General features: G+C 46.6%; 2 protein-coding genes and 1 long non-coding RNA gene across 7 annotated transcripts in view; 2 read left to right on the top strand and 1 right to left on the bottom strand.

Moving 5' to 3' along the window:
• Nucleotides 1-983, top strand: part of FANK1 (fibronectin type III and ankyrin repeat domains 1) — a 110,661-nt gene extending 109,678 nt beyond the window's left edge. For all 5 annotated transcript variants that reach the window (XM_024985488.2, XM_015460780.3, NM_001003904.3 and 2 more), the window contains 3 exon segments: nt 416-493; nt 587-631; nt 736-983. In XM_024985488.2, the coding sequence (XP_024841256.1) occupies nt 416-493; nt 587-631; nt 736-801 (189 nt within the window). In that variant the 3' untranslated portion in view covers nt 802-983.
• Nucleotides 984-7,926: 6,943 nt separating this feature from the next.
• Nucleotides 7,927-14,181, top strand: LOC107131896 (uncharacterized). Its single transcript, XR_001495232.3, has 3 exons — nt 7,927-8,014; nt 9,873-10,081; nt 11,433-14,181. It is a non-coding gene; the product is annotated as an uncharacterized lncRNA (long non-coding RNA).
• ADAM12 (ADAM metallopeptidase domain 12) overlaps nt 9,090-14,763 on the bottom strand; it is a 390,084-nt gene continuing 384,410 nt past the window's right edge. The window contains 2 exon segments of the mRNA NM_001001156.1: nt 9,090-9,388; nt 14,175-14,305. Of these exon segments, the coding sequence (NP_001001156.1) occupies nt 9,328-9,388; nt 14,175-14,305 (192 nt within the window). The 3' untranslated portion in view covers nt 9,090-9,327.

Genomic DNA, 14,763 nt, shown 5'->3' on the forward strand with positions numbered 1-14,763 from the left:
CCAGGTTTGGGTGGTGTATGATTCCCCACTGGTCTGTGAATTAAGACATGGTGATGTCATCGTGGCATTTTTCTGGGGGGAGCCCAGTCTAGTATCTTTGTAGTCTTTTTACAACTATTTCTTGAAGCATTGCCAACTCCAGTCTCTGGGGCCATTTTGGGATGGGAACAAAGGAGTGCTGTTCTCTGTCTGGGTTTGGCCTCGGCTGTGTTGTCTCACATGGAGGAAAGCAGATTTCCTTTCCATTTCCCTTGTGTTTGCCGGCGCTGTGCAGTGGGGTCCACACGCCCATCCTGCAAAGCCCCGCTGGCCCCTGTCGGCTCTGCCTCTGGAGGGTGTTGCTGGTGGATGTCCTGGACCCGCCTGCACCGAGATCCCCTTCCTGCTCACACCCCACTGTTGACCTGTTTTCTAGGTGGCTGTGCTGAATAACCACGAAGAATTAGTCCAGTTACTTCTTGACAGAGGGGCAGATGCAAGTGTGAAAAATGAGGTATGTGACTCCATCTCCATCTCAAGATTTCCCTGGAGGGCAGGAGGGAACAGAGGCACGAAAGAATTTTTTTTTTCTTGTTTTGTCTTTCAGTTTGGCAAAGGTGTCCTCGAAATGGCCAGAGTTTTCGACAGACAGGTTGGGATGTTGTTGCTGCCCGTTGAGGCAAATTTTGTAGCATTTAAAAAAAAATTAAAAAACCCCAACTCTTGGATGACATGCACCTGTTTTTGTGTATCTAGAATGTCCTCTCCTTATTAGAAGAAAGGAAAAGAAAGCAAATGCTGAAGAAGTCGTCTGTTCGCTGACCAGGGAACCTCTTACTTCCTCTCAAAGCCCAGTGAAACAAACCAAAGCGGGACTTGAACTGGAAAGAAGAAATTCTGTGTCTCTGAGGGCTATACATTTAATTACTAATTTAGTTGAAGATTCACAGTGACTTTTGTAACATACAACTGTTCCCACTTTGAAATACACCTTTTTACCTAAATGTGCGTGGCGGTGGTGTTGTCACTGGGCATCTGCAGGATGAGGATGTTTTCCTGAACTTGGAGTTACACGCGAAACAAAACATTTAGGTCCCAGAGATGGAGATGCATAGCAACATACCGGTCTCCCTCTTCCCGCTCCCACCCTGCAAGCTGTCTGCCCTCCGAGCCACCCCTGGAGCCGGGGGAGATTCCCGCCCCCCATGTGTTCTCAGTTCTGTCCTTCCCTCCCAACCTAAGGCCTTGCAGCCGTGTTGCCAGGTGATGCTCCCTCCTGGAGGGACGCTCCTCCAGAAAGCCTAGGAGGCCATGAGCAGAGTTTTCTGCTCAGCTCTTGGCCTCACATCAAAGCGCGAGATACATATTTCAAGACTCCGCTTCTGCTGTTAGAGGAGTCTGTTTAGAACAGTCCGGTCTGAGGCTCTGTTTGCATAGACTCAGGCCCTGATGATGAAAGACCTGGCCTGCTGGCAGCTTTGCCAATGAGGAGTTTTATTTCACTGAGTCCTTAGAGCAGAAAGGGTTTTGATGCTGATCGCTCAGATCCGACACAAACAGGAATGGACAGGTCTGCCGCTTGGGGACTCAGACACAAAAGTGTTGGTGCTTGAACTCAGTGGACACACTTAAAATCGGCAAAGAAGGGAGCTAGCTGACCACATGCATTTTGTGTCTTCAGAGAGACGAGCTAGTTAACTCGGCCCCGAGAGAAGACAGGCTACAGAGGTCTGCCCAGGACAGCAATCTTCTCTGCAGGGAAAGACCAACTTACAGGTAATAAAAGTGCCGAAACTTTAGGGGAAGGCCATGGGGCAAAAGCACACAATCAATTTTATTGATGTTGGCAATTTTCCACTTCATTCCATACTATTTATAGAATGGGCTTCCCTGGTGGCTCAGTGGTGCAGAATCTGCCCGCAGTGTAGGAGATGTGGGTTTGATCCCTGGGTTGGGAAGATCCCCTGGAGGAGGGCATGGCAGCCCACTCCGGTATTCTTGCCTGAAGAATCCCATGAACCGTGGGGCTCATGCAGTCCTCTTCTTAGCTGTTTCACTACGTTCTACCTTTTGTACAAATGCTTACTCCTCTAGATTCGCTAGATTTAAAAAATCCCTCTAGAAATCAGAGCATTATCACCGGTCTCCAAGGCTCCTTTCCCCTGTCGTAATCAATGTTGACATTCACCTCAACTTCATTTCTCCATCTGTTGTAGATGATATTAATGAGCTCTGGAAAGAGGGCATGCCCCTTCTTCTGGGCCTCAAGCTTGGCCACATAATGGGGCTGACTCTGGTCAATGAAATGTGCATGGAAATAGATGCTGCCTGTCTGAGTGGGAGCTTTAAGAACCTCCGGTCCCTTTTCCCTCTGTCACAAGACCAGCCATGACTTTGACAGAGGCTGCTCCACAGGCCAGGGTCCCGATACCAGAGCCTAAGCTCACCCAGAACGGACATGATGTGAGTGAGAAATAGTCCTTTTGTGTTGCGAGTCACTGAAATTGAAGAGTGGCTTGTCACTGAAGTGTAACCTAGCCCAAAATGACTGCCTGGAAGGTCCTAGCATAGATCTGTGAATCACATTTTCCACTGAAGCACCTCTCAAGTCCTGTGGTTTCCAGTCTTACTTGACTCACACTTTCTTCCTTCCTTTCCTTCTCTCCTTGTCTTGCCTTTCCTTTAAATTCAGACTTTAAAATTCAGGAATGGGCATTGAATTTATCAAATTTTTTTTTAGCATCTCTGCCAATCATATTTCCCAACATGCTATCGATTTGCTGACTTGGATTACTAGATTTTAAAATACTGAGCCATCCTTATATCCCTGAGATGATCTCATCGGGCTCAGTGGGCTTGGGTTCTATGTGCTCATGTGCTGTGTGTTCACTTTTTAATCTTTCTCCTGAGTGAGACTAGATGGAGGCTTATCTTGTGTTTTTAATTTTTCCCAAGGAAGCAACCCATGCTGTTATTAGTTTCATTTTCCCCAATTAATTTATACTTTTCATTTCTGAACTGGAATTCCCTCTGGACTGAACACCCCAGGAAAGGCCATGAGCAGTGGATCATCAAAAGCATCGCAGGCGGGCGCCTGGAATTCAGGGAGTCTGAGAAACACGGCTGTAGACTGTGCTGTCACGGTTGGTCTCATTCGCTGTTTGCTACATAATCTGCTGTTCACCTTTGACTGAAGAATCAGTGCATTTCTAGGACATAGTTTTTCTACCTTTGGTGCATTATAATCGTCAGAATTTGAACCTTTTAGATCTGAGTTTTACTTCATGCATTAATGTACAAAATTATATAATTTTTCCAGAGGCATTTTGAAAGGTGCATGCACATTCTGTGTGTTTGAAGTATCCTATTTGACATACATATATATATATATATATATATACACACACATACATATATCAATTGATCTACATTATTAGCTATGTCTGAGGCCTTCTATGTACATACTTTGTTACTTGCTTTCTCATGGGTGGAAGCTGGGAAAAATAAGGACCCTTGTTATCATCCTGTAAATTTGATTTCTTAATGAAGTTCTTTATGAAATCAGAGGCTATTAAAAAAATTGTAATAGATTTCCATTTGCACTTAGATTTTTACTCTTCTGTGTAAATATTTCTAGTCCTGCTTTCTTTCTTTCTGAATTTATCTCTTCTATAAATGAGATGAGCTTTAAAACTTTATTTTGATAAGTTGTATATCACATTGTTTAGAAAAGCTATTAGGTCTCCCCCACCTCTAGTATGGGCTTCCCCGGTAGCTCCGCTGGTAACTGAACTAGCCTGGAGAAAGGATAGGCTACCTACTTCAGTATTCTCGGGCTTCCCTGGTTGTTCAGATGGTAAAGAATCTGCCTGCAATGCAGGAGGCCTGGGTTCGATCCTTCGGTTGGGAAGATCCCCTAGAGATAGGGCATGGCATCCCACTCCAGTATTCTGGCCTGGAGAATCCCCGTGGACAGGGGAGCCTGGTGGGCTATAGTCCATGGGGTTGAAAAGAGTCAGACACACCTGAGCGACTGCGCACAGCACAGCACACCCCTAGTGTATGTGTGAAAAGGCATACAGACATCTTCCCTCCTCATCCCACCCCCTGATGGTCTCATGTGGATTGCAGCACTCATCTCCTGACCCTCCAGCTCACCACCCTTCTTAAGGTTCTTGCTGTTTAGTTGCTAAGTCGTGTCTGACTCATTTTCGACACCACGGACTGTAATCCACCAGGCTCCTCTGTCTGTGGGATTTCCTAGGCAAGAATACTGGAGCAGGTTGCCATACCATTCTCCAAGGGGTCTTCCCGACCCTGGGATTGAACCCAGGGTCTCCTGCGCTGACAGGCAGATTCTTTACTGCTGAGCCACCAGGGATGCCCCTGTTAGATTCTTACGCATCTCGTGCATCTATACATGGATGAGAATACAGATACCTTCTCCAACTTGAGAGCTCCCCCGCCCCTACTTTGGTAAAAATCTCAGTAATGAATGGGACACCTCTTTATATTGACCTGTATACCATTTATTGGATATAATATTCGTAACAATGACTTTTTTCTATGGAAATAGCAAGTTGTGTTACCTGTAGACCCCCCGATATGAGAAACGTGTACAAAGGTAATAGACTGTAACATAAAAAGGTAAGTGAAAAAAAAAATTAGCAAACCAAAGCGTGATACATGGACAAAGCACTATAAAAATGAAGGTACTGGTTTAGTAGCTGTGACTTTGTACTGTGCTGAATGGCCTGTAGCCAGGTTTTAGAGAGTTCTGTGCCATACATGTTCAAACAGTGCACTTTCCTTCAAACCTCCCCACTTGCCCTGACAGAGGGTACATAAGAGCAGTGAACTCTGATGTTGCTCACTCTCCATGGACTCTGAAGGGATTTTCTCTTTCTAGTTCGATGTATTTTTTTTTTTTTCTCTATCACTGTCTTTCCCACTTAAGTATTTGCTTATAGGCCATAAACATAGGTATCAGTCCACTTCTTCGCAAAACTAAAATGATCACATGAGATTTTTTCCTTTTGTCTGGATTTAAAATGTGCTAAATTGAGGACTAAAAAAATCTCATGGAAGGAGTATCACAGGTAATGACTTCTGAAGAGGATGTGGAAAAATCAGGGTTGGTTACAGAGTACTGAAAATTCCTTTGTGTATTAAATCTTCCGGCTATCACGAGCGACTGCTGGCTGTTACGACAGTTTTATACGCGGGGTTTCTCCTCCTGGTGCCTCATGGGTCAGGCTCTTACTGGCTGGGCTCTGCCACTGGTGTCCTCAAAGAAAAGAGGGGGTTTGCTTCATGAAACGCAGAGAGACAGTCCATACCCGTGCAGGTCAGTGGCTTCTGGAAGCATCGCTGCACAGAAACGGTTCTCAGCCTTTTCTTTAGCTTGTTGTTACGCATATGACCATCAGAGTTTTCAAACAGGTTTAAAAGAAAGAGGTGGAGAGTGAGTCGAGAGATGTTCGGTCATCACAGGCGAACTGAGTTCCTATGGCCAACTCTCCCTTGTAATTAGAGTAAGTCTTTAGGTGGGAGGTGCCTGGCCAGAGGGTAGATGCTTCTGTATTCCCTGCTGGGGTGGCGGGTGTGGGGAGCAGGGAGTGGGCAGGGTTGCTTCCAGCTGTGGCCCTGGAGAAGGCTGGGTTTTGGGTGGACTTGCGGGGCAGCCACCAAACTGCAGAGATGTGTCAGAGACTGGATTAGGGCTGGGGAAGGAACTTGGGTCTGATGATAGGGAGAGATGCTAGCTGAGGCCACCTGTGTCCAGATGTGTTCACCGCCCTCTCTCTCGAGTCCTGGGGAGATGAGGTGGCACGCCTCAGGCTCCCGCCAACCAGCCATCATGTGGGGCGGACCCACAGCCTGAATCCCCCTTGGGGGCCAGCACTGGCCCTGGAGAGACTTCTGGGTGTGACGTTTACCTGGGTGACTTGTGTTTGCTTGGGGTCCTAACAATGAAGAAGGGTCTCCAGGCTGAGTCTGCCCTCCCTGGGGCTTCCTGCTTCCCAAACACCCTGGGGAGCCCTCCAGGGCAAGAGTCTTAAAAGAAATAAGCCTCACACCGAGAGCCTGGTAGGGGGATCAGGCTGTCGCCCAGGTATGGCGCCCTCCCGGTCACTGGGGTCTCAGTGGCTCAGAATGCTTGTAAACAGCAGTTGAGAGATGGCAGGAAGACGCTCGAGCATTCGAGTTGGCCCAGTACCAGGCCTCTGTTTAGCACCACGGGAGATCACAGTCTCGTAGGAAGAGTCTGCCACAGAGCAGGGTCTGAGCTGTTTTTCTTTCGGAGGAGATATGGATATGTTGTACGGATTTGCCAGGGAACAATGGCCTCTGGTTTCAGCCTGAGAATTCCTAATAAAGTTAAGAAGGCATAAAAAGAGTCCCCTCTGAGACTAGTTGGGAGTACTTATCCTCGTGTAGTTTAATTTGTCGCTCTTGTGGTCTCTGTGATGTCACCCCACATGTGGAAGCTGGAAAGTTCACACGGGGAAGGGCAGTCTCTGGATGCACAGTTTGACAATGGAAAATGTTATGCACCGTTTCTCTCGGTTGCTACACATCTGAGTCCATGTGTCAGGAAAAGCACACTGTTACACAAAATTTCAGGAAATCACCTTTTCAGTAGAACGCCTGGAAGGTTAGCCATGTAGTTCCCAGTCAAGTGGGGTCATATAACCTGCACCTCTAGTAAGACGGAAGGAGAGTGACGACCCCTAGGGGCCGACTCTGCGTCGAGGCGTGCGGACTCTCAGCCAAGGCCATCTAAACCCACATTAACTCTAGTATTCATGCCCATACAATCTTAAAAAAATATTAAAAATAGATGGTCATTGAAATATAAGTATTCATTTTCATTTCTATCATCTAGGAGGATATAAAAAGGGGGAGAAATACCTCTTCCCCTCCCCCAAGCAAACTGGCTCTTGGTTCCTAAGTTATATTAAAATGAAAGTTATTGCTGAATATGCTTCATTTGCTAAATACTGCATATGGAAGTACTGTTCCTTGAATAACATTCCCTGTGTACTGTACGGGGGTGTCAGGTTTAAATATGTTCTTTTCCAGAAATGAACTGCATGGCTCTATAAAAGCACTTAGTATGTAGAGAGAAAAATGTGTCATCAGCCGTGGCCGAGTGGCCAGTGATGATGACATGTAGGATCACAGCGTTAACCTCTTTTAATACCAAACTATTCCTGGTTCTCTGAAATAGAAGCACAGGAATTCTAGTTAAGGACAGACGAGAAAAGTTCACACCCTCTTCCCTGCCCCAGCAGAAGGGGCTGCAGTGCCAGATCCAAGGATTTGGGTGTCTATAAAAATAATACCCACCTAATGCACCATAAAAATGCTGTAAACTTTCCCATAGAATATGTTTTTGGCCTTAATACAATTACCAGATATAATGCTAGTTACAGTAATTCTGTAAATACTCATCAGCAGTAATATTTTCTAACATGGCTTTATAGTTTTAAGAAACTAATAATTGCATAATGAACAAATTGCATGCTATAAGAGTTGGAATGTATTAGAGTCGCGTTCCCTTTGTGTGTGTGTGACATGGATTTATTGAGTTTATCCATGATCCTGAATGCTATGTTGCCTAGATACGGTGGGAACTCAGGGAGAGCTAAATGCACTCTTGTTTTCCTGAAGGCAAACCAAGATTCTTGGTACGTTTTGTCTTTCTGCTTCAAGGCATGGAAAAACCATGGAAATGACCCCAGATGAAGCTCTATCATAAAACAGAGTGGATTATGGAACGGTTGTCAATTGCCTTCTAATGTGAAAACTAGCCGCATAGGACCCCACTAGAAGACAGGCATAATGGCGTGTGACCTTGTCTGAGTAATTTTGTAATTTTCGTGCCCTTAGGTACAGGCATCTTCGAGATCTCCTTGTGAAAATGGCTCCCCAGTCTGACATCCGAAGAGTGAAAGGTTGATAAGTCGGCTGCTCAAGACTGCATTTCATGAATATTGAGTGTGAATGTGAGGACTTTGATGCTCAACAGGTAAGTTGTAAAACCTCAAGAAACAGATCCAGGTTTTACGCTAAAAACATCTCTGAAAGATTCCTTCAGCCAAGGTGGGAAAACAAGATGCCCCAAAGAGAACTTACTAGTAACTTAGGGTTGTTTGTCCAACTTATCCTAACAAAGACAGCAGACCTGTCCCAGTGAACACAGCTTTCCATTTGGCTGCAGTTTTTGCAAGCACAGGGATTCTGCCTAATTTTTAATAAGCTGAACCTTGCAATAAAAGGAGATTTTTATCTTCAGAATTGATTCACTAGATCTGGTTACGGGTTCACATCTGAAAATAGTTATGCTCCTGTGGAAAGCCTCATCTGTCTGTCGGAACACAGTATCATTGTGTTACAGTCAAGAACACAAGGTGGTAATTTGTTCAGCTCCAAACAGCACAGGCAGATGGAGGTTTGCAGGGCTCGGGCAGTAGCTGTCTTGTAGAAACACCACCTTTCCCAATCTAAATAAGGCGCTGATGCCAGCACTCTGCAAAGGGCAGCCAGGAAAAGAAGTTCTTGGTGTTTCTATAAAGCAAACTTCTCGGCCGGCTCTCCAAACGTGCTCATAGCTGGTGAGCTCAAGGTCAAGTGTCTGCCTGGCCTCGTGTTCCAAGTCTTGTCTCCTACAGTGGCCACACCTTAAAATTCCTCTCCAGGATCCAGGCTCTCTCCCGAGCCCCCTGGCCAGAAGCCAGGTCCTTCCCTGCGATCCTGGAGCTTCCAGGGATAACCCTGGTGGGCCAGCCCGTCAGCTGTGACTGTCCAGAATATCCCTGGAGGCCCAGCCCAGCCTGGACCTGAAGCCAGGCTCTGGCCTCAGAGCAGGCCTTCTACCTGGGGTCTCTTGTTTGGTGTCTGGTACCAGAACCACCGCCATGGGTAAGCTGGGCAACTGCCCTCTTCATGAAGCCTCCATCAGAAATAACATCCTGTCCAGAATCCCAAAGAACACGATATTTCAAGTTCACTAAACTATTAAAAGCACAACAAGCCTTCCTTCCATGGAAAACTCAGTGATGGGTTTTTTTTTCTTTTTTAAAAAAAAGCCCACTACAGCGCACTGCACTGTAAAAGGCATTCTGCATAAATTAATAATTTACAAGTACCTGAGCAAGTAAGTATACAGAGCACCATAGCACAGCACAGCACCGACGGCAGTAGCTCAAAGTTCTTTCAAATCATGGTGTTTGAAAAATTAAAAAATTCTAAAAGTTGGTACAAAAAAAAAAACTCCAACTGGAGTTGAGAGATAGTGCAAACTTGTGTCTTCACTGTTGAACAAAGGTGTCGGCTTGCTTCTCACTTAGCATAGGCAATGGGGGCGGGTCTGGGCACGGGATGGGGCTGTTTCGGAGCAGGTCTGCAGGAAGAGAGAGGAGAAAACGACTGTGGTCAGAGGCCCTATCAGCGATTTCTGCCAACCCTAGATGCCCAGGTTGGAGATACCGTTTCCTGTGCTGTGATGGGCTTCCAGGGTCAGATCTCACCTCTGCCCCCCCACCCCACCCCAGGTGCTGGAGACCAACAGCTCTTTCCAGCAGCAGGGGTGGCAGATTCAGAAAGGACCTTGCTGAGGGCCACAGCATCTTCAGCCATTTATGACCCTTTTCAAAGCTGCCCCTCCTGTCCATCCACAAAGTGATTCGAGAAGAATGCCATGAAGCAGAACGGTGCAAGCCACAAGGGTGAATCTCACATGCAACTTTAAATTTTCTAGCAGTTGGATGAAAAAAAAAAAAAGACTAAATAATTTTAGTCATATTTCATTTAACCCACCATGTCCAGAGTAGCAGTATTTCAGTAAGTCAACATAGAGAATGACTGAGATACCTGACATGTTGCAGGTACTGACTGCATAACCCAGGGTCTATCTGCACTGTCCGTGTATCCTGTCTTCCACCAGCCATAGCGTGCCCAGGAGTGATGGTACTGAGGCGGCTGCAGAGGATGGGCAGTGAAGCTGGGCACGTGGGATCCCTCAGAGATGAACAGACAGAGTGTTCTCCTAGGTGGAGACAGAACCAGCTCCCCCTGGTATCATCAACTGGCAGAGGTAAGACAGGCAGCTGCCTGAGATCATTTAAGAGAGGGCCTTCCCCAGAGGATCTAAATACGTATTTCTCCAAAGAAGTTGCTCAGTTGTGTCTGACTCTTTGCGACCCCATGGACTGTAGCCCACCAGGCTCCTCCGTCCATGGGATTTTCCAGGCAAGAGGACTGAGTGGGTTGCCATTTCCTTCTCCAGTGGATCTTCCCGACCTAGGGATTGAACCTGGGTCTCCTGCATTGCAGGCAGATGCTTTACCTTCTGAGCCACCAGGGAAGCTCACAGAAGGCACACAGATGGCTAAAAAGCCTATGAAAGATGCTCAACATCACTAATCATGAGAGAAATGCAAATCAAAAGGACCATGAGGTACCCCACCTCACACCTGTCAGAATGGCTATCATCAAAAAGTCTAAACCATCTAGAAGGTGGGGAGGGAGGTGAGAGAGAGGTTTAAGAGGAATGGGACATATGTATACCCATCAGGGCTGATTCATGCTGAGGTATGGCAGAAACCAACACAGCATTGTAAAGCAATTATTCTCCAATTAAAAATCAGTAAGTCTGTAAACAATAAAGGCTGGAGAAGGTGTGGAGAAAAGGGAATGCTCCTACACTGTGAGTGGGAATGTAAACTAGGGCAGCCCCTGTAGAACCCAGTATGACGGGCCCTCAGAAAACTGAAGGTAGGATTACCATGTGACCCAGAAATCCCACATCTGGAGATAACATTAATTCAGAAAGATAACACGCACCCCAGTGTTCATTGCAGCGCTATTTACAATAGCCAAGAAGCAACCTAAATGTCCATCGACATAGGAACAGATAAAGATGTGGTACATATATACAATGGGATAGTGCTCAAACATAAAGACAGAAAGACAAATATCATTCATATGTGGAATCTAATTTAAAAAATGATATAAATGAACTTATTTACAAAACAGAAGCAGACTCACAGATTTTGAAAATGAACTTAGGGTTTACTCAAGGGATGTGTGTGTGTGGGGATTAATTAGGATTGGTATTAACATATCACTATATATAAAACAGACAACCTGCTGTAGCAAGGACCTACTGTATATGCACAGGGAGCCTGCCTGAATATTCTGTAATGACCTATATGGGAAAAGAATCCAAAAGAGAATGAATATATATATGTATAACTGAGTCACCATGCTGTGTACCTGAAGCTAACACCACACTGTACATCAAGTATACTCTAATAAGAGAAACCTGTACGCAGGCCAGGAAGCAACAGTTAGAACTGGACATGGAACAACAGACTAGTTCCAAATAGGGAAAGGAGTACGTCAAGGCTGTATATGGTCACCCTGCTTATTTAACTTCTATGCAGAGTACATCATGAGAAACGCTGGGCTGGAGGAAGCACAAGCTGAGATCAAGATTGCCGGGAGAAATATCAATCACCTCAGATATGCAGATGACACCACCCTTATGGCAGAAAGTGAAGAAGAACTAAAGAGCCTCTTGATGAAAGTGAAAGAGGAGAGTGAAAAAGTTGGCTTACAGCTCAACATTCAGAAAACTAAGATCATGGCATCTGGTCCCATCACTTCATGGCAGATAGATGGGGAAAAAGTGGAAACAGTGGCTGACTTTATTTTTCTGGGCTCTAAAATCACTGCAGATGGTGATTGCAGCCATGAAATTAAAAGACGCTTACTCCTTGGAAGGAAAGTTATGACCAACCTAGATAGCATATTCAAAAGCAGAGACATTACTTTGCCAACAAAGATCTGTCTAGTCAAGGCTATGGTTTTTCCAGTAGTCATGTATGGATGTGAGAGTTGGACTATAAAGAAGGCTGAGAGCTGAAGAATTGATGCTTTTGAACTGTGGTGTTGGAGAAGACTCTTGAGAGTCCCTCGGACTGCAAGGAGATCCAACCAGTCTATCCGAAAGGAGACCAGTCCTGGGTATTCATTGGAAGGACTGATGTTGAAGCTGAAACTCCAATACTTTGGCCACCTGATGTGAAGAACTGACTCACTTGAAAAGACCCTGATGCTGGGAAAGATTGAGGGCAGGAGGAGAAGGGGATGACAGAGGATGGTTGGATGGTGTCACTGACTCAATGGACATGAGTTTGGGTAAACTCTGGGAGTTGGTGATGGACAGGGAGGCCTGGCATGCTGCAGTTCATGGGGTCGCAAAGAGTGGGACACGACTGAGCGACTGAACTGAACTGATACTCTAATAAATTTTTTTTTAAAAAATCACTGCCTCAGGAGAAGAGCAAAAAAAAAAAAAAAGGCCTTTCTATGTGGTATGCATAATTTATATATAATGGAATATTTCTCAGCTATAAAAAAAGAATGAAATATTCTTGCAGCCACACGGATGGACCCAGAGACTATCACATTAAGTGAAGGAAGTCAGAGAAAGGCAAATATCATATGACATCTATCCCTTCCGTGTGGCATCTAAGATATGACACAAATGATCTACAGAACTTGTGGCTTCCAAAGGGGAGGGAAGTGGGGAAGGGACAGATTGGGAATCTGGGATCAGCAGAAGCCAACTACCATGTGTAGACTGGATAAGGGGCGAGGTCCTCCCGTACAGCACAGGGAACTGTATTCACCATCCTGTGATAAACACTAATGGAAAGAGTAGGAGAAAGAATGTACAGGTATAACTGAATCACTTTGTGGTATGGTAGAAACGAACACAGCACTGAAAATCAACTAAACTTCAGTAAGATGAAAGAGGGCCTTCCCCACCTTCCTGCCCATGTTTTTATTTTTCCTTTGAACACTAGAAAAGTAACTTTAAGATCAGTGTACAAACCGCAGTGAAATAATTAGGATGCTCTGCCATGTTTCTATATGTGTAGAGCCAGGAATCAAACTACTGTCCCGACCCCCTGACAAGCTGTATCTCTGAGATTTATTACAGAGATCTTTCATGGGCCAAACATTTTTCCCTGAGAGCTGGAATGAACTCACGAACGCACGCCTTCCCCTCGGAGATGCTGAATTATTGAACCCAGGGCCCGGCCAGCACCCCTACCTTGCTCACAAAGCGAGCTGTCTGCCAAGGGGGCACGTGTTTTGGCTGAGGGTTTAACCCGTCTGTGAGCTGGTAAATGTTTAACTACCCGCCATGGCAGGGGAAGTCAGAGGCCCTGGATCTGTGGTGCTTGTCAATTTCCATGGTATAAATAACTCATGCTCCCAATAGGACCTGGCTGAGCACGGAAGAGCTGTGTTGTGGCCAGGGCGTGGTGTTCCCATCACACAGAAACGACCGATGTAGGTGACCTCAAGAGAGTGGGTGGCAGTAAAATGTAAAAAAAAAATGGAAGTTTGGGGCTCTGAACATTTATTACTTTTGTTTTTAATATAACTGGCATCATTTCCAGTTTATGTAATTTTAAAGAAGGCCCAGGCTTAACACCTAGCTGGCTAAATTCCTGGAAATTTAATAGTTCTTGCAAACCAACGGGAGCTGGCTCCAGCACACCACTGAGTTAAACCTCCCTGCCCAGGTCAGGATTGGGCCTAGTCCCTGGGGGGACGGCAGAGTGGATGACCCCCAGCGGCCGCTCAGTCTGCAAAGGCGATTCCTTTTGCCGGTTGAGTGGGAAGCTCCCGGTTACCCTTGCCCAGCAGTTTCTTCAGCCTAACTTCTTCCACTCCTCTCCTTTCATCCCTGGCCCTCCAACCTCACCTCGTTTCTTGGGATCCCAGGGACTGAGGAGAGGCCATCACAGTCCCAGTCATATTTTTGGAGGCAGGCGTCCCGCTGTTCCAATACCACAACTGCTTGGCGGCTGGCTGTGGCCTGGCCCAGAGCATCAGCCACTGCTCTGAAGGATCTGTTCTACTCGATCTTGAGCTGATCTCACGGGTAGGCTGGAATCACTGCTAAGAGCGACCAGTTCTATAGCTCCCAGCTGCTTCCTGTCAAGATCCGCCCTTGCATCTGTCTTACGCTGCTCCCAGGGATGGGGAGTGCGGGACACACGCCGGCACCACACTCCCCTGTCCTCCAGTGGCTTGAGAAGCGTGACCCGTACAGCTGGCCCACATGGTTTCCGGGAGGAAGAGAGAGAAGCGGGTGCATCACCAACCTGATGGGCGCCAGGCGGAGCGCAGACTCCTGCCGTCCCGGGGACCTGGCTGGGGCGCCGGCCAGGCGAGCCGTCTTGCTCAAAGGGTCTGCAGGCAGCGGCTTCTGAGGGGGGCTTGGCTTACGAGTTCCCTGCAATAAACCAGAAGGTGAGGCATGATCACCATCTTCGTGCACTTGGACGAGACACTGACTTCAGAAGCCATCAGAGTCCCCTGGAGACTGGGCTAGGGAGAGGAGGGCGGTCTCATTGCTGCACAGCACGGCTTTCACTTCCTGTGAACTTGCTGACTACAGTCCCCTCACCGTACAGGTGTGGTGGTGTGTGTGCGTGCATGTGTGAGTGCGCGTGTGTGTGCGTGCCCGTGTGTGTGTGTGTGTGTGTGTGCATGTGTCTGCGTGCTGTGTTAAAGATTTAACCACAGCATCATGGCTCAGCCGGTAAAGAATCTGCCTGCAATGCAGGAGACCTGTGTTTGGTTCCTGGGTCGGGAAGATCCCTTGGAGAAGTAAATGGCAACCCACTCCAGTATTCTTGCCTGAAAAATCCCATGGACAGAGGAGCCTGGTAGGCTACAGTCCATGGGGTC

Source organism: Bos taurus, chromosome 26 (genome assembly GCF_002263795.3).
Source record: "Bos taurus isolate L1 Dominette 01449 registration number 42190680 breed Hereford chromosome 26, ARS-UCD2.0, whole genome shotgun sequence".
In the NCBI taxonomy this organism is placed as follows: domain Eukaryota; kingdom Metazoa; phylum Chordata; class Mammalia; order Artiodactyla; family Bovidae; genus Bos; species Bos taurus.